Source organism: Salvelinus fontinalis, chromosome 17 (assembly GCF_029448725.1).
Source record: "Salvelinus fontinalis isolate EN_2023a chromosome 17, ASM2944872v1, whole genome shotgun sequence".
NCBI classification, from domain to species: domain Eukaryota; kingdom Metazoa; phylum Chordata; class Actinopteri; order Salmoniformes; family Salmonidae; genus Salvelinus; species Salvelinus fontinalis.
The window spans coordinates 11,075,355-11,098,036 of record NC_074681.1 but is presented as its reverse complement, the minus strand read 5'-3'; the positions used below and the strand labels follow the sequence as shown (position 1 = coordinate 11,098,036).

The 22,682-nt window shown below is 48.1% G+C and overlaps 1 protein-coding gene across 1 annotated transcript in view; it reads right to left on the bottom strand.

The window, feature by feature from the left end:
* Positions 1–22,682, bottom strand: part of LOC129813683 (neurocan core protein-like) — a 109,467-nt gene that overhangs the window by 23,546 nt on the left and 63,239 nt on the right. The window contains exon 14 of the mRNA XM_055866089.1: positions 907–1,023. Within this exon, the coding sequence (XP_055722064.1) occupies positions 907–1,023 (117 nt within the window). The remainder of the gene's footprint in view (positions 1–906; positions 1,024–22,682) is intronic.

Here is a 22,682-nt window from a genome sequence, read left to right as displayed (position 1 = left end):
ACAATTTCATAGGCAACACTGTCTTCTGTCTCAAGTGATCACTTCACCCCAGCATGACCTTGAGTGACTCCTCACTGACTCCAAGTCAACCTTTAGCAACATATAAACCCCCACATGCATACATACACACATTCCCTCCAAACACATGATGCCTTTGTTCCTTATGAATGTGTAATCCATTCATGCATAATGCAGAGGAGTTAGGGCTCCTGAGAGAGATAATCCCACAAATACAACAAATCCGCGCGCACACACACACACACACACATCATGCTCTAAGCCCATCTCTCAGTCTCGCTGCTCTAGAAGCCAGGAGTATCCAGTCAGACAGATACCTTCTCATCACAGCTGACGGGTAAATATGATTAGTGTCTGGCACTGTCTCTCAGGCACTGAATGAGGGATGACCCTGCAGGGTTTGTTGTGAATCTGAGTCAGGGCTGAGCTAGACAAGTAAGCTGACCTTAAGAAAGAAAGTCACAGATTCACACAGTTGCTACTGAGTGTGATGTACAGTAATACAAGGAAGATAGGGGGCTGACCTCTAACCTCCCAACTCTTGTCTAAAGGGTGATGGAACGTCTGACCTTTGACCTTTGACCTACACCTAATTTATTTTAAGATCACTTAGTTACACACAGACACACACACATGCATGTGTCCTGGTGTGTGTATGTGTGTATCTTTGTGGATTTGTGTGTGTGTGTGTGTGTGTGTGTGTGTGTGTGTGTGTGTGTGTGTGTGTGTGTGTGTGTGTGTGTGTGTGTGTGTGTGTGTGTGTGTGTGTGTTTAATGTGTAGTGTGTAGTGTGTAGTGTGTGTGTGTGTGTGTGTGTGTGTGTGTGTGTGTGTGTGTGTGTGTGTGTGTGTGTGTGTGTGTGTGTGTGTGTGTGTGTTGTAAACTCACCGATCTCACAGTTCTCCCCTGTGAAGCCCTGTGGGCAGTAACAGCTGTAGCCCTTGCCCTGAGGTAGACACTGCCCTTCATGTACACACGGGTTGGTCACACAGGGCTCCTCCTCACCTGATCAGGGAGAGAGAGACAGAGAGTTAGAGAGAGAAAGAAACAGAGAGAAAGAATGAGAGAGAGAAACAGAGAGCGAGAGAAACAGAGAGAGAAACAGAGAGCGAGAGAAACAGATTGAGAGAGAAAGAGAGCGAGAGAAAGAGAGCGAGAGAAAGAGAGCGAGAGAAAGAGAGCGAGAGAAAGAGAGCGAGAGAAAGAGAGCGAGAGAAAGAGAGCAAGAGAGCGAGAGAAAGAGAGCGAGAGAGAGAGAGAGAGAGAGAGAGAGAGAGAGAGAGAGAGAGAGAGAGAGAGAGAGAGAGAGAGAGAGAGAGAGAGAGAGAGAGAGACAGACAGACAGACAGACAGACAGACAGACAGACAGACAGACAGACAGACAGACAGACAGAGAGATAGAGATAGAGATAGAGATAGAGATAGAGATAGAGATAGAGATTAGCAGTCAAAGACTATCAGAATCCTGTAGATACCCCAATTACAGAAGAAGAATTATTGGAAAAACTATGCAATCTCCAACCCAAAAAGGCCTGTGGCGCTGATGGTATTTTAAATGAAATGATCAAATATACAGACCACAAATTCAAATTGGCTATACTCAAACTCTTCAACATTATCCTCACTGCAGGTATTTTCCCCGATATTTGGAACCAGGGATTGATCACACCAATCTATAAAAATGGAGACAAATTTGACCCAAATAATTACAGAGGAATTTGCGTTAACAGCAACTTGGGGAAAATTCTCTGCAGTATTATAAATAGCAGACTGCATCATTTTCTTGACGAACACAACGTCCTGAGCAGAAGCCAGATTGGATTTCTGAAAAATTATCGTACAACAGACCACATTTACACCCTCCACACTCTAATTGATAAACAAGTTAACCAAAACAAAGGCAAAATCTACTCGTGTTTTGTAGATTTCAAGAAAGCATTTGATTCAATTTGGCACGAAGGTCTTTTTTATAAACTAATAGAAAGTGGTATTGGAGGGAAAACATATGATTTTATTAAATCAATGTACACTAAAAACAAATGTGCGGTTAAAATTGGCAACAAGCAAACAGACTTCTTCTCTCAGGGGCGGGGAGTGAAACAGGGCTGCCCAATAAGTCCAACATTATTTAACATCTACATTAATGAATTGGCAAAAACATTAGAAGAATCGGCAGCACCTGGTATCACCCTACACAACACTGAAATCAAGTGTCTGCTGTACGCAGATGACCTGGTGCTGCTGTCTCCCACTAAAGAGGGGTTACAGCAGCACCTAGATCGTCTTCACAGGTTCTGTCAGACCTGGGCTCTGACCGTTAACCTAAAAAAAACAAATATAATGATATTCCAAAAAAGGTCGGGAAATAAGGATGACAAATATACATTCTATTTGGACACAGTTCTATTAGAACACACCAAAAACTACACATATCTAGGACTAAATATGAGCAACACAGGTAGCTTTCACATGGCTGTGAATGAGCTGAGAGACAAAGCAAGAAGAGCATTCTATGCCATTAAAAGGAACATCAAAATTGAAATTCCAATTAGAATCTGGCTCAAAATTTTTCAATCAGTTATAGAACCAGTTGCTCTATATGGCAGTGAAGTATGGGGTCCACTCTCTAATAATGAATTCACTAAATGGGACAAACATCCAACTGAAATATTGCATGCAGAGTTTTGCAAGACTGTATTGCAAGTACAAAGAAAAACTCCAAATAACGCATGTAGGGCAGAATTGGGCCAATACCCCCTCCTCATTCGAATAGAAAAAAGAGCCATCAAATTTTACAACCATCTAAAAACAAGTGACCCTAAAACATTCCATCACACAGCTCTACAATGTCAAGAGACGAAACCAGAGAAGAGTCCCCTCAGCCAGCTGGTTCTGAGGCTCAGTTCACCAACCCAAACCAACCCCATAGAGCCTCGGGACAGCCCTCAGAAAATCTGGCCCAACCAAATCATCACAAAACAAAAATAAAAATATATAACCTATTGGAAAGACACCACAAAAAATCAAAGTAAACTTCAATGCTATTTGGCTCTAAACAGACAGTACATGGTGGCAGACTATCTGACCACTGTCAGAAAACTGAGGAAAACATTGACTAGGTACAGACTCAGTGAGCACCGTCTGGCTATAGAGACCGGTCGTCACAGACAAACCTGGCTGCCCAGAGAGGACAGGCTGTGCTCACTCTGCTCCAGAGGAGAGGTAGAGACAGAGGTGCATTTCCTACTACACTGTGACAAATACTCAGACCTAAGAGCATATTTCTTTCCCAAAATTATAACTCAATACAAAGAATTTGAAACTATAAAAGATGAAGAAAAAATCAAATATTTATTGGGTGAAAAGCCAAAATGTGCAGTTTTGGCAGCCAAATATGTGTCCTCCTGCCACAACCTGAGGGACAGCCAGTGAAAAGTGCAAAGTAATGTTGATAATATTTCCCATTTAGCTTAGTTTTGTTTTGTCTCAAGTCAAGTCATATTGACACTGGTCTACTACTGTTGCTTTAATTTATTGTTGTTCTGATTAATATTGTTGTTGTTGTTAATGGTAATCCCATGTCCACTACTACTGTTATTATTACTGTTGGTCCCACCATTTATTTATATATAAATATATATATATTTTGTATATATATAGATTTATTTATATGTAGATATATATATATATATTGTATATATATACATATATATTTGATTTTTATTTTTCGATATGTATACTTTGACAATGAAGTAATAACGAACTTGCCATGTCGATAAAGTCAATTGAATTGAATTGAATTGACAGAGAGAGAGAGAGACAGAGAGAGACAGAGAGAGACAGAGAGACAGAGACAGAGAGAGACAGAGACAGAGAGAGACAGAGACAGAGAGAGAGACAGAGAGAGAGACAGGGAGAGAGAGAGCGAGAGAGCGACAGAGAGAGAGAGACAGAGACAGATACAGAGAGAGACAGAGACAGAGAGAGAGAGAGAGAGAGAGAGAGGCATATTTTGGCAGCCAAATATGTGTCCTCCTGCCACAACCTGAGGGACAGCCAGTGAAAAATGCAAAGTAATATTGATAATATTTCCCATTTAGCTTAGTTTTGTTTTGTCTTTCATACCAGGTCATATGTCTTCTCAAGTCATATTGACACTGGTCTACTACTGTTGCTTTAATTTATTGTTGTTCTGATTAATATTGTTGTTGTAGTTGTTGTTAATGGTAATCCCATGTCCACTACTACTGTTATTATTGCTGTTGGTCCCACCATTTATTTATATATAAATATATATATATTTTGTATATATATACATATATATTTGATTTTTATTTTTCGATATGTATACTTTGACAATGTAAGTAATAACGAACCTACCATGTCAATAAAGTCAATTGAATTGAATTGAATTGAATTGAGAGAGAGAGACAGAGAGAGAGAGAGAGAGAGAGAGAGAGAGAGAGAGAGAGAGAGAGAGAGAGAGAGAGAGAGACAGACAGAGACAGACAGACAGACAGAGACAGACAGACAGACAGAGAGAGAGAGACAGAGAGAGAGACAGAGCGAGAGAGAGAGAGAGAGAGAGAGAGAGAGAGAGAGAGAGAGAGAGAGAGAGAGAGAGAGAGAGAGAGAGAGAGAGAGAGAGAGAGAGAAAGAAAAGAGAAAGAGAGAGATTAGATGATAGTGAAAAAACGGTTTATTCATTCATTTTAGATGCATGACAGACTTGTCAGTCTCAGACAGTCACAGTCCTCAGAAAGGACCCATTGACACACCTAAATGGATGGAGATTCACTTATACAACTACAAAAGACTGGAGTCACTGCTAGTATCAGACTTCACACAAGCTTATTGTCATGGTTTAAACAGCTTCTTTGAGCAAAAATACCTCCTTTCTATAACACTTGAGACTGAAGGGGAAAGGCTTTTGGTGAAAACGACTTGAGTCAAATATAAAACAGTAGCCATAATCTGGGTCTCCTTTTGAAGGTGCAGAGCACAGGAGAATGTAGCATATCTTCTCTATCACACACTGAAAGAGAGGGAGGGTAGTGCAGCTCAAATGACCTTGGTAGGTTTCTATGCTAACTTCAGTGATAAGCAAGACACCTGCTTTAGCAATCTAAGCAAAAACAGATGAGGTACAGTAACTGCCTAAGGCAGTATGGATGCATGCCAAACAGTATGCATGTAGATCTAGTTTTTGCTGTGCTGTTGCCAGGCATAAAGTAATGAGATATCCTTAGACTTGAGGGCAGAGCTCTTATTTACAATAACCACCTTCAAGTGTAAATAAATTATTCTAGTAGTTGTAGTAAATGTTGCCAAGAGCACAGACACCTCTGCTGCCTTCTTAATCTTGATGCAATTTACAATCCCACTTCCCCCTTCCCCCCTCCCCCTTCCCCACTTCCCGCATCCCCCTTCCCCAATCCCCCATCCCCCTTCCCCACTTCCCCCATCCCCCTTCCCCACTTCCCCCATCCCCAATCCCCCATCCCCACTTCCCCCATCCCCCATCCCCCGTCCCCCTTCCCCTTCCCCCGTCCCTTTTCCCCCTTCCCACTTCCCCCGTCCCACTTCCCACTTCCCCACTTCCCCTTTCCCCCGTCCCCCTTCCCCACTTCCCCCATCCCCCATCCCCCGTCCCCCTTCCCCCGTCCCTTTTCCCCCGTCCCCCTTCCCACTTCCCCCGTCCCCCTTCCCACTTCCCCCGTCCCCCTTCCCACTTCCCCCGTCCCTTTTCCCCGTCCCCCTTCCCCCTTCCCACTTCCCCCGTCCCCCTTCCCACTTCCCCCGTCCCCCTTCCCACTTCCCCCGTCCCTTTTCCCCGTCCCCCTTCCCCCTTCCCACTTCCCCCGTCCCTTTTCCCCCGTCCCCCTTCCCCCGTCCCTTATCCCCCGTCCCCCTTCCCACTTCCCCTTTCCCACTTCCCCTGTCCCCCATCCCACTTCCCACTTCCCCCTTCCCACTTCCCCCCTTCCCACTTCCCCCCTTCCCCCTTCCCACTTCCCCTGTCCCCCATCCCACGTCCCCCTTCCCACTTCCCACGTCCCCCTTCCCACTTCCCCCTTCCCACTTCCTCCGTCCCCCGTCCCACGTCCCACTTCCCCCTTCCCACGTCCCCCATCCCCCTTCCCACTTCCCACTTCCCCCGTCCCCCGTCCCCCTTCCCCCTTCCCACTTCCCCCGTCCCCTGTCCCCCATCCCACGTCCCCCTTCCCCCGTCCCCCGTCCCACGTCCCCCGTCCCCTGTCCCCCATCCCACGTCCCCCTTCCCACTTCCCCCGTCCCCCGTCCCACGTCCCACTTCCCCCGTCCCACGTCCCACTTCCCCTTTCCCACTTCCCCTGTCCCCCATCCCACGTCCCACTTCCCCCTTCCCACTTCCCCCATCCCCCCTTCCCACTTCCCCTTTCCCACTTCCCCTGTCCCCCATCCTACGTCCCACTTCCCCTTTCCCACTTCCCCTGTCCCCCATCCCACGTCCCACTTCCCACGTCCCACTTCCCACGTCCCACTTCCCACTTCCCACTTCCCACTTCCCCCTTCCCCCTTCCCACTTCCCCTGTCCCCCATCCCACGTCCCACTTCCCCCTTCCCCCTTCCCACTTCCCCCGTCCCATGTCCCACTTCCCCCTTCCCCCTTCCCACTTCCCCCGCCCCCCTGTCCCCTTTCTCACTCTGTTTCTCTTCCCCTCAGGTGTAAAGAGACCCATAGCCTACACACACACACACACACACACACACACACACACACACACACACACACACACACACACACACACACACCACCTCTACCTCCACCTAAAATGACTGAGCCATGAAGTTCATGCATCTCTCTGCAATGGACTGACATGGAAGTGCATGGAAGTGCAGTGTAACCTCAGTGCTATGCTGAGTCTGATTCTGCTACTGGGCTACAGGGCCCGGAATCACAAAACACTTCCTACGCAAAACTTAAGAAGATTCTTAAGAAAAAAAAAATAATCATAAGATAAGTGCAATTCCTCAACAATATCTTGAGATTTAATGATTTTCTTATGGACTTTCTCAAATATCTTCTTAAAATTCTTCTTAAGATGTTTGTTGCTAGGAAACCGTTTTACTAGCTAGCAATGGCAATCACGTCTGCATATTTCTTAGAATAATCAATACTGAAACTTTCACTTTCAGACGTTTGTGAGTGAATTAAACATGTTCATTTGCTTTCATGAGTTTTTTCTCTCACTGCCCTGAGTTTGAGACGAGGGGTTTGGCTATCTTGGAACTAACAACATTTCCAATAACTTTATTTTCAATAATCTAATTTCTTCTTAAAGTTTTGCTTAAGGAGAAACATAAGAAATAGCACCAGAAAATGTCCAAGAACCTTTTTGACGAACAGCAACTTTACTTACCAACCACACTGGGACCAGGACACTAAGAACAGGCAACCAACCACACTGGGACCAGGACACTAAGAACAGGCAACCAACCACACTGGGACCAGGACACTAAGAACAGGCAACCAACCACACTGGGACCAGGACACTAAGGACAGGCAACCAACCACACTGGGACTAGGACACTAAGAACAGGCAACCAACCACACTGGGACCAGGACACTAAGAACAGGCAACCAACCACACAGGGACCAGGACACTAAGAACAGGCAACCAACCACACTGGGACCAGGACACTAAGAACAGGCAACCAACCACACAGGGACCAGGACACTAAGAACAGGCAACCAACCACACTGGGACCAGGACACTAAGAACAGGCAACCAACCACACTGGGACCAGGACACTAAGAACAGGCAACCAACCACACTGGGACCAGGACACTAAGAACAGGCAACCAACCACACTGGGACCAGGACACTAAGGACAGGCAACCAACCACACTGGGACTAGGACACTAAGAACAGGCAACCAACCACACTGGGACCAGGACACTAAGGACAGGCAACCAACCACACTGGGACTAGGACACTAAGAACAGGCAACCAACCACACAGGGACCAGGACACTAAGAACAGGCAACCAACCACACTGGGACCAGGACACTAAGAACAGGCAACCAACCACACTGGGACCAGGACACTAAGGACAGGCAACCAACCACACTGGGACCAGGACACTAAGAACAGGCAACCAACCACACTGGGACCAGGACACTAAGGACAGGCAACCAACCACACTGGGACCAGGACACTAAGAACAGGCAACCAACCACACTGGGACCAGGACACTAAGGACAGGCAACCAACCACACTGGGACCAGGACACTAAGAACAGGCAACCAACCACACTGGGACCAGGACACTAAGGACAGGCAACCAACCACACTGGGACCAGGACACTAAGAACAGGCAACCAACCACACTGGGACCAGGACACTAAGGACAGGCAACCAACCACACTGGGACCAGGACACTAAGGACAGGCAACCAACCACACTGGGACCAGGACACTAAGGACAGGCAAACAACCACACTGGGACCAGGACACTAAGGACAGGCAGCCAACCACACTGGGACCAGGACACTAAGGACAGGCACCATTCTGGACAGTGTTAATGGTACTGGGCTCACCATAACTACTACATCAAGATCCATTTTCATGTTTCTTCTAAAGGACCACTATCCCCAGAACCAAACTTCAACCAGCCATCACCTTCATGCTGGTCTCTGTTGTCATGGTTACCAGTTGGAAAGGATCCCAGGCTGGATCTGCAGCGGCTGTAGAGGGCAATCCATTTTCATCTTACCTCATTATGTCTGAGGTTAAATACCTCGTTTCTCTCAGCACTTATTAAACTGCTGATATTAATTATGTTATGACATAATCATGATATATCGGAAGGAACGGTTGAAGATGGAGGCACAGCACAATCGTGTGTGTGTGTGTGTGTGTGTGTGTGTGTGTGTGTGTGTGTGTGTGTGTGTGTGTGTGTGTGTGTGTGTGTGTGTGTGTGTGTGTGTGTGTGTGTGTGTGTGTGTGTGTGTGTGTGTGTGTGTGTGTGTGTGTGTGTGTGTGTGTATTTGTTTACCCAGCATACACAAGGATAAAAATCAATTCCCAGGCTATGATTATCCTGCAGGCTCATTCTATCTTCCACACTGCGTGTCTCTGACTGTCTGACATCCTCACAATAATCATCAAGTAACAGGAGTAGAACAAAACACAACACCACAGTATGCCATAATAATTGGCTAAATTAAAATTCTGATATTATACTGCATTTGTGGCCTATTAACAAATTCATTGCTTTCTTCTCTATCCAGCTCCTGTGATATGCTTTGGTTTATAAATGTCTGTCTGTCTTTCATAGCAATTGACCCCAACTGTTGGGAGCCTTTATGATAGCCATAGTACCAATAAAGTGTGTGTGTGTGTATGTGTGTGTGTGTGTGTGTGTGTGTGTGTGTGTGTGTGTGTGTGTGTGTGTGTGTGTGTGTGTGTGTGTGTGTGTGTGTGACAGATAAACATGCTGTGGCTAGTCGTTCTTTAAAGCGAGTGGAGCAGAGAAATCAATAGGCCAGTGAATAAGCTGACAGGCTCCCTTCCCCCTGCACCTGGACCTATGCACCATCACACCAACACACCAAAACACCATCACACCATCACATCATCTACCATCACACCATCACACCAAAACACCATCACACCATCACACCATCACACCATCTACCATCACACCAACACACCAACAGACCAACACACCATCACACCAACACACCATGACACAAACACACCATCACATCATCACACCTTCACACCAACAGACCATCACACCAAGACACCATCACACCAACAGACCAACACACCAACACACCAAAGACCAACACACCATCACACCATCACACCAACACACCAACACACCATCAGACCAACAGACCAACACACCAACAGACCAACACACCAACAGACCATCACACCAACAGACCAACAGACCAACACACCATCACACCAACACACCATCACACCAACAGACCAACACACCAACAGACCATCAGACCATCAGACCAACACACCATCAGACCATCACACCAACAGACCATCAGACCATCAGACCAAAACACCATCAGACCAACACACCATCAGACCAACACACCAACAGACCATCAGACCAACAGACCATCAGACCATCACACCATCAGACCATCAGACCATCACACCATCAGACCATCAGACCAACACACCATCAGACCATCAGACCATCAGACCAACACACCAACAGACCATCACACAATCACACCAACAGACCAACAGACCAACACACCATCACACCAACAGACCAACAGACCAACACACCAACAGACCATCAGACCAACACACCATCACACGAACAGACCAACACACCGTCAGACCAACACACCGTCAGACCATCAGACTATCAGACCAACACCCCAACAGACCATTAGACCAACACACCAACAGACCATCAGACCAACAGACCATCAGACCAACACACCAACAGACCATCAGACCATCAGACCATCAGACCAACACACCATCAGACCATCAGACCAACACACCATCAGACGAACACACCATCAGACCAACACATCAACAGAGCAACAGACCAACGCACCATCAGACCAACACATCAACAGAGCAACAGACCAACACACCATCAGACCAACACACCAACACACCAATAGACCAACGCACCATCACACCAACAGACCAACACACCATCACACCAACAGACCAACAGACCAACGCACCAACAGACCATCAGACCAACACACCAACAGACCAATAGACCAACGCACCATCACACCAACAGACCAACAGACCAACAGACCAACAGACCAACACACCATCACACCAACACACCAACAGACCAACAGACCAACACACCATCACACCAACACACCAACAGACCAACACACCAACACACCATCAGACCAACACACCAACACACCATCAGACCAACACACCAACAGACCATCAGACCATCAGACCAACAGACCAATAGACCAACGCACCATCACACCAACAGACCAACACACCATCACACCAACACACCATCACAGCAACACACCATCACACCAACAGCCCAACAGCCCAACAGACCAACACACCAACAGACCAACACACCAACAGACCAACAGACCAACACACCATCACACCAACAGACCAACACACCAACACACCAACAGACCAACACACCATCAGACCAACAGACCAACAGACCAACACACCAACAGACCAACACACCAACAGACCAACAGACCAACAGACCAACACACCATCACACCATCACACCAACAGACCAACAGACCAACACACCATCACACCAACACACCAACAGACCAACACACCAACACACCAACAGCCCAACACACCAACACACCATCAGACCAACACACCATCAGACCAACACACCAACAGACCATCAGACCAACACACAAACAGCATCAGACCATCAGACCAACAGACCAATAGACCAACGCACCATCACACCAACAGACAAACAGACCAACACACCATCACACCAACAGACCAACACACCATCACACCAACACACCAACACACCATCACACCAACAGCCCAACAGACCAACAGACCAACAGACCAACAGACCAACAGACCAACACACCAACAGACCAACAGACCATCACACCAACAGACCAACACACCAACACGCCAACAGACCATCAGACCAACAGACCAACAGACCAACAGACCAACAGACCAACAGACCAACACACCAACAGACCAACAGACCAACACACCATCACACCATCACACCAACAGACCAACAGACCAACACACCAACAGACCAACACACCATCACACCAACAGACCAACACACCATCAGACCAACAGACCAACAGACCAACAGACCATCAGACCATCACACCATCAGACCATCAGACCATCACACCATCAGACCATCAGACCAACACACCATCAGACCATCAGACCATCAGACCAACACACCAACAGACCATCACACAATCACACCAACAGACCAACAGACCAACACACCATCACACCAACAGACCAACAGACCAACACACCAACAGACCATCAGACCAACACACCATCACACGAACAGACCAACACACCGTCAGACCAACACACCGTCAGACCATCAGACTATCAGACCAACACCCCAACAGACCATTAGACCAACACACCAACAGACCATCAGACCAACAGACCATCAGACCAACACACCAACAGACCATCAGACCATCAGACCATCAGACCAACACACCATCAGACCATCAGACCAACACACCATCAGACGAACACACCATCAGACCAACACATCAACAGAGCAACAGACCAACGCACCATCAGACCAACACATCAACAGAGCAACAGACCAACACACCATCAGACCAACACACCAACACACCAATAGACCAACGCACCATCACACCAACAGACCAACACACCATCACACCAACAGACCAACAGACCAACGCACCAACAGACCATCAGACCAACACACCAACAGACCAATAGACCAACGCACCATCACACCAACAGACCAACAGACCAACAGACCAACACACCATCACACCAACACACCAACAGACCAACAGACCAACACACCATCACACCAACACACCAACACACCATCAGACCAACACACCAACACACCATCAGACCAACACACCAACAGACCATCAGACCATCAGACCAACAGACCAATAGACCAACGCACCATCACACCAACAGACCAACACACCATCACACCAACACACCATCACAGCAACACACAATCACACCAACAGCCCAACAGCCCAACAGACCAACACACCAACAGACCAACACACCAACAGACCAACAGACCAACACACCATCACACCAACAGACCAACACACCAACAGACCAACACACCATCAGACCAACAGACCAACAGACCAACACACCAACAGACCAACACACCAACAGACCAACACACCAACAGACCAACAGACCAACAGACCAACACACCATCACACCATCACACCAACAGACCAACAGACCAACACACCATCACACCAACACACCAACAGACCAACACACCAACACACCAACAGCCCAACACACCAACACACCATCAGACCAACACACCATCAGACCAACACACCAACAGACCATCAGACCAACACACAAACAGACCATCAGACCATCAGACCAACAGACCAATAGACCAACGCACCAACACACCAACAGCCCAACACACCAACACACCATCACACCAACAGACCAACAGACCAACACACCAACAGACCATCAGACCAACACACCATCACACGAACAGACCAACACACCGTCAGACCAACACACCGTCAGACCATCAGACTATCAGACCAACACCCCAACAGACCATTAGACCAACACACCAACAGACCATCAGACCAACAGACCATCAGACCAACACACCAACAGACCATCAGACCATCAGACCATCAGACCAACACACCATCAGACCATCAGACCAACACACCATCAGACGAACACACCATCAGACCAACACATCAACAGAGCAACAGACCAACGCACCATCAGACCAACACATCAACAGAGCAACAGACCAACACACCATCAGACCAACACACCAACACACCAATAGACCAACGCACCATCACACCAACAGACCAACACACCATCACACCAACAGACCAACAGACCAACGCACCAACAGACCATCAGACCAACACACCAACAGACCAATAGACCAACGCACCATCACACCAACAGACCAACAGACCAACAGACCAACAGACCAACACACCATCACACCAACACACCAACAGACCAACAGACCAACACACCATCACACCAACACACCAACAGACCAACACACCAACACACCATCAGACCAACACACCAACACACCATCAGACCAACACACCAACAGACCATCAGACCATCAGACCAACAGACCAATAGACCAACGCACCATCACACCAACAGACCAACACACCATCACACCAACACACCATCACAGCAACACACCATCACACCAACAGCCCAACAGCCCAACAGACCAACACACCAACAGACCAACACACCAACAGACCAACAGACCAACACACCATCACACCAACAGACCAACACACCAACACACCAACAGACCAACACACCATCAGACCAACAGACCAACAGACCAACACACCAACAGACCAACACACCAACAGACCAACAGACCAACAGACCAACACACCATCACACCATCACACCAACAGACCAACAGACCAACACACCATCACACCAACACACCAACAGACCAACACACCAACACACCAACAGCCCAACACACCAACACACCATCAGACCAACACACCATCAGACCAACACACCAACAGACCATCAGACCAACACACAAACAGCATCAGACCATCAGACCAACAGACCAATAGACCAACGCACCATCACACCAACAGACAAACAGACCAACACACCATCACACCAACAGACCAACACACCATCACACCAACACACCAACACACCATCACACCAACAGCCCAACAGACCAACAGACCAACAGACCAACAGACCAACAGACCAACACACCAACAGACCAACAGACCATCACACCAACAGACCAACACACCAACACGCCAACAGACCATCAGACCAACAGACCAACAGACCAACAGACCAACAGACCAACAGACCAACACACCAACAGACCAACAGACCAACACACCATCACACCATCACACCAACAGACCAACAGACCAACACACCAACAGACCAACACACCATCACACCAACAGACCAACACACCATCAGACCAACAGACCAACAGACCAACAGACCATCAGACCATCACACCATCAGACCATCAGACCATCACACCATCAGACCATCAGACCAACACACCATCAGACCATCAGACCATCAGACCAACACACCAACAGACCATCACACAATCACACCAACAGACCAACAGACCAACACACCATCACACCAACAGACCAACAGACCAACACACCAACAGACCATCAGACCAACACACCATCACACGAACAGACCAACACACCGTCAGACCAACACACCGTCAGACCATCAGACTATCAGACCAACACCCCAACAGACCATTAGACCAACACACCAACAGACCATCAGACCAACAGACCATCAGACCAACACACCAACAGACCATCAGACCATCAGACCATCAGACCAACACACCATCAGACCATCAGACCAACACACCATCAGACGAACACACCATCAGACCAACACATCAACAGAGCAACAGACCAACGCACCATCAGACCAACACATCAACAGAGCAACAGACCAACACACCATCAGACCAACACACCAACACACCAATAGACCAACGCACCATCACACCAACAGACCAACACACCATCACACCAACAGACCAACAGACCAACGCACCAACAGACCATCAGACCAACACACCAACAGACCAATAGACCAACGCACCATCACACCAACAGACCAACAGACCAACAGACCAACACACCATCACACCAACACACCAACAGACCAACAGACCAACACACCATCACACCAACACACCAACACACCATCAGACCAACACACCAACACACCATCAGACCAACACACCAACAGACCATCAGACCATCAGACCAACAGACCAATAGACCAACGCACCATCACACCAACAGACCAACACACCATCACACCAACACACCATCACAGCAACACACAATCACACCAACAGCCCAACAGCCCAACAGACCAACACACCAACAGACCAACACACCAACAGACCAACAGACCAACACACCATCACACCAACAGACCAACACACCAACAGACCAACACACCATCAGACCAACAGACCAACAGACCAACACACCAACAGACCAACACACCAACAGACCAACACACCAACAGACCAACAGACCAACAGACCAACACACCATCACACCATCACACCAACAGACCAACAGACCAACACACCATCACACCAACACACCAACAGACCAACACACCAACACACCAACAGCCCAACACACCAACACACCATCAGACCAACACACCATCAGACCAACACACCAACAGACCATCAGACCAACACACAAACAGACCATCAGACCATCAGACCAACAGACCAATAGACCAACGCACCATCACACCAACAGACAAACAGACCAACACACCATCACACCAACAGACCATAACACCATCACACCAACACACCAACACACCATCACACCAACAGCCCAACAGACCAACAGACCAACAGACCAACAGACCAACAGACCAACAGACCAACAGACCATCACACCAACAGACCAACACACCAACACGCCAACAGACCAACACACCATCAGACCAACAGACCAACAGACCAACACACCAACAGACCAACACACCAACAGACCAACAGACCAACACACCATCACACCAACAGACCAACAGACCAACACACCAACAGACCAACACACCATCACACCAACAGACCAACACACCATCAGACCAACAGACCAACAGACCAACAGACCAACAGACCAACACACCAACAGACCAACACACCATCACACCAACAGACCAACACACCAACAGACCATCAGACCATCAGACCAACACACCATCAGAACAACACACCAACACACCAACAGACCATCAGACCAACAGACCATCAGACCATCACACCATCAGACCATCACACCATCAGACCAACACACCATCAGACCATCACACCAACACACCATCACACCATCAGACCATCAGACCAACACACCATCAGACCAACACACCATCACACAATCACACCAACAGACCAACACACCATCACACCAACAGACCAACAGACCAACACACCAACAGACCATCAGACCAACACACCATCACACCAACAGACCGTCAGACCAACACCGTCAGACACCGTCAGACCAACACACCAAGAGACCATCAGACCATCAGACTTTCAGACCAACCCACCAACAGACCATTAGACCAACACACCAACAGACCATCAGACCAACACACCAACAGACCATCAGACCATCAGACCAACACACCATCAGACCAACACACCATCAGACCAACAGACCAACACACCAACAGACCAACAGACCAACAGACCATCAGACCATCAGACCATCAGACCAACAGAGCAACAGAGCAATGCACCATCACACCAACACACCAACAGACCAACGCACCATCACACCAACACACCAACAGACCAACACACCATCACACCAACAGACCAACACACCAACACACCATCACACCAACAGACCAACAGATCAACAGACCAACACACCAACAGACCATCAGACCAACACACCAACAGACCAACAGACCAATAGACCAACGCACCATCACACCAACAGACCAACAGACCAATAGACCAACGCACCATCACACCATCACACCAACACACCATCACACCAACAGACCAACACACCATCACACCAACACACCAACAGACCAACACACCATCACACCAACAGCCCAACACACCAACAGACCAACACACCAACACACCAACAGACAACACACCAACACACCAACACACCAACAGACCAACAGACCAACACACCAACAGACCAACACACCAACAGACCAACACACCAACAGACCAACACACCAACACACCATCACACCAACACACCATCAGAACAACACACCAACACACCAACAGACCATCAGACCATCAGACCATCACACCATCAGACCATCACACCATCAGACCAACACACCATCAGACCATCACACCAACACACCATCACACCATCAGACCATCAGACCAACACACCATCAGACCAACACACCATCACACAATCACACAATCACACCAACAGACCAACAGACCAACACACCATCACACCAACAGACCAACAGACCAACACACCAACAGACCATCAGACCAACACACCATCACACCAACAGACCGTCAGACCAACACCGTCAGACACCGTCAGACCAACACACCAAGAGACCATCAGACCATCAGACTTTCAGACCAACACACCAACAGACCATTAGACCAACACACCAACAGACCATCAGACCAACACACCAACAGACCATCAGACCATCAGACCAACACACCATCAGACCAACACACCATCAGACCAACAGACCAACACACCAACAGACCAACAGACCAACAGACCATCAGACCAACACACCAACAGACCATCAGACCATCAGACCATCAGACCAACAGAGCAACAGAGCAATGCACCATCACACCAACACACCAACAGACCAACGCACCATCACACCAACACACCAACAGACCAACACACCATCACACCAACAGACCAACACACCAACACACCATCACACCAACAGACCAACAGATCAACAGACCAACACACCAACAGACCATCAGACCAACACACCAACAGACCAACAGACCAATAGACCAACGCACCATCACACCAACAGACCAACAGACCAATAGACCAACGCACCATCACACCATCACACCAACACACCATCACACCAACAGACCAACACACCAACACACCAACAGACCAACACACCAACAGCCCAACAGACCAACAGACCAACACACCAACAGACAACACACCAACACACCAACACACCAACACACCAACAGACCAACAGACCAACAGACCAACAGACCAACAGACCAACACACCAACACACCATCACACCAACACACCAACACACCAACAGACCAACACACCATCACACCAACAGACCAACACACCATCAGACCAACAGACCAACACACCAACAGACCAACAGACCAACACACCAACACACCATCACACCAACACACCAACAGACCATCACACCATCACACCAACACACCAACAGACCAACAGACCAACACACCAACAGACCAACAGACCAACAGACCATCACACCAACAGACCAACACACCAACACACCATCACACCAACACACCAACACACCAACACACCAACAGACCAACAGACCAACACACCATCAGACCAACAGACCAACACACCATCACACCAACAGACCATCAGACCAACACACCATCACACCATCAGACCAACAGACCAACAGACCAACAGACCAACACACCATCAGACCAACACACCAACAGACCAACAGACCAACAGACCAACACACCAACACACCAACACACCAACACACCAACACACCAACACACCAACAGACCAACAGACCAACAGACCAACAGACCAACACACCATCACACCAACACACCATCACACCATCACACCATCACACCAACACACCATCACACCATCACACCAACACACCATCACACCAACAGACCAACAGACCAACACACCATCACACCATCACACCATCACACCATCACACCATCAGACCAACACACCATCACACCATCACACCAACAGACCAACACACCATCACACCATCACACCATCACACCAACACACCATCACACCATCACACCATCACACCATCACACCATCACACCAACAGACCATCACACCATCACACCATCACACCAACAGACCAACAGACCAACAGACCAACAGACCAACAGACCAACACACCAACAGACCATCACACCAACACACCATCACACCATCACACCAACAGACCAACAGACCAACAGAGCAACACACCAACAGACCAACAGACCAACAGACCAACACACCAACAGACCAACAGACCAACAGACCAACAGACCATCACACCATCACACCATCACACCAACACACCAACAGACCAACAGACCAACACACCATCACACCATCACACCAACACACCAACACACCATCACACCATCACACCATCACACCAACACACCATCACACCATCAGACCAACACACCATCACACCATCACACCAACAGACCAACACACCATCACACCATCACACCAACAGACCATCACACCAACAGACCATCACACCAACACACCATCACACCATCACACCAACAGACCAACACACCATCACACCAACAGACCAACACACCATCACACCATCACACCAACAGACCATCACACCATCACACCATCACACCATCACACCAACAGACCATCACACCAACACACCATCACACCATCACACCAAGACTCAGAAAAGCAGCTTGTTTTGACCTACAGCTGTTTATGCAACTCCTGCTCATTCCGCCTCTTGAAACACTGCTGTAAATGAATAGTGTAAACTACGATAAGAGAAGGAGAGGGGTGGAGAAATGGAGAACAACCGATAGAGAGAGTGTGAGAGCGTGACAAAGAGAGTGAGCGAGAGAGAAAGAGTGTCACACCCTGATCTGTTTTACCTGTCTTGTGCTTGTCTCCACCCCCCACCAGGTGTCTCATATTTCCCCAGTATCCCCTGTGTACTTATACCTGCGTTTTCTGTCTGTCTGTTGCCAGTTCGTCTTGTCTCGTCAAGTCGTCCCAGTGTGTTTTTCCATGTTTTTCCTTCTCTCTAGTTTGTGTTCTAGTCTTCCCGGTTCTGACCTGTTTTTGCCTGCCCTGACCCTGAGTCTGCCTACTGTTCTACGCCTGCCTGACTCTTGTTATTATTACTGATCTCCGCCTGTCCTGGACCTGCCATTTGCCTACCCCATGTATATAATACATCTCTGAGACTCTAACCATCTGCCTCCTGTGTCTGCATCTGGGTCTCATCCTGTGTCGTTATAGAGAGATAGAAAGGGAGGAGGTGAAAGGTTGAGAGAGAGAGAGAGGAAGAGGTTGAGAAGAGGAGAGAAAGAGAGTATGTGTGAGGTTGTGAGAGAGGTAAGAAGAGGATGTGATAGTGTTTGTGAGAGAGAGAGAGAGAGGCAGAGAGACAGGGAGCGTGAGAGAGGGAGAGGCAGAGAGACAGGGAGCGTGAGAGAGGGAGAGGCAGAGAGACAGGGAGCGTGAGAGAGGGAGAGGCAGAGAGACAGGGAGCGTGAGAGAGGCAGAGAGACAGGGAGCGTGAGAGAGGGAGAGGCAGAGAGACAGGGAGCGTGAGAGAGGGAGAGGCAGAGAGACAGGGAGCGTGAGAGAGGCAGAGAGGCATAGAGACAGAGAGCGTGAGAGAGGGAGAGGCAGAGAGACAGGGAGCGTGAGAGAGGGAGAGGCAGAGAGACAGGGAGTGTGAGAGAGGGAGAGGCAGAGAGACAGGGAGCGTGAGAGAGGGAGAGGCAGAGAGACAGGGAGTGTGAGAGAGGGAGAGGCAGAGAGACCGGGAGCGTGAGAGAGGGAGAGGCAGAGAGACAGGGAGCGTGAGAGAGGGAGAGGCAGAGAGACAGGGAGTGTGAGAGAGGGAGAGGCAGAGAGACCGGGAGCGTGAGAGAGGGAGAGGCAGAGAGACCGGGAGCGTGAGAGAGGGAGAGGCAGAGAGACAGGGAGCGTGAGAGAGGGAGAGGCAGAGAGACAGGGAGCGTGAGAGAGGCAGAGAGACAGGGAGCGTGAGAGAGGGAGAGAGGAAGAGGTGAGAGAGAGCGGATAAGAGACCAAGTGGAACAGGTTGTGTGAGAGAGAGAGAGAGAGAGAGAGAGAGAGAGAGAGAGAAGGAGAGTGTCATACACCCTCAATTGATTAATTGTTACTGTTTTTATTTTATTTTGTTGATATATTTTATTATTGTTGCTCAAACATATTGTTAATATACAATATACATTGCTTTGGCAACCACCCATTCATGGCAATAAAGCATTTATTTAAAAGAGAGAGAGAGACCCTGAAGCCCCTCATTGATTACACAGCCTGATGGGTCCACTCTGATCCAGTCAGGAAAAACACAAACACTGGCCACGTCTCAACTTTGACAGAACAGAATGAGAGAGAGAGAGATATAGCGAGAGGGGGGAGGGAGAGAGTGAGAGAGAAAGAGAGAGAGAGAGAGAGAGAGAGAGAGAGAGAGAGAGAGAGAGAGAGAGAGAGAGAGAGAGAGAGAGAGAGAGAGGGTAGGGAGGGAGGGAGGGAGTGAGAGAGAAAGAGGGAAGAAAGTAAGACAGTGAGAGAATAAGAGATAGAGAAATAGAAAGCAAGAGAGAGAGAGAAAGTGAGACAGCGAGAGAATAAGAGAGATAGAGAAAGAGAAAGCAAGAGAGAGAGAGAGAGAGAGAAAGGGAGATGGCTGGTTGGTTTGTTGGTTCTGGAGCTCTGTTCACAAACACAAACAGACCCTACAGAGCCCAAGGATAGAAACACATTTAGACCCAACCAACTTATGAGAAAGCAAAAATATAACTATTTGACACACTGGAAAGAATCAACAACAAAACAACTGAGCAAATTGGAATGCTATCTGGCCCTAAACAGAGAGTACACAGTGGCAGAATACCTGATCACTTAGCACCTATCACCCTACACAACACTGAAATCAAGTGTCTGCTGTACGCAGATGACCTGGTGCTGCTGTCTCCCACTAAAGAGGGGTTACAGCAGCACCTAGATCGTCTTCACAGGTTCTGTCAGACCTGGGCTCTGACCGTTAACCTAAAAAAAACAAATATAATGATATTCCAAAAAAGGTCGGGAAATAAGGATGACAAATATAAATTCTATTTGGACACAGTTCTATTAGAACACACCAAAAACTACACATATCTAGGACTAAATATGAGCAACACAGGTAGCTTTCACATGGCTGTGAATGAGCTGAGAGACAAAGCAAGAAGAGCATTCTATGCCATTAAAAGGAACATCAAAATTGAAATTCCAATTAGAATCTGGCTCAAAATTTTTCAATCAGTTATAGAACCAATTGCTCTATATGGCAGTGAAGTATGGGGTCCACTCTCTAATAATGAATTCACT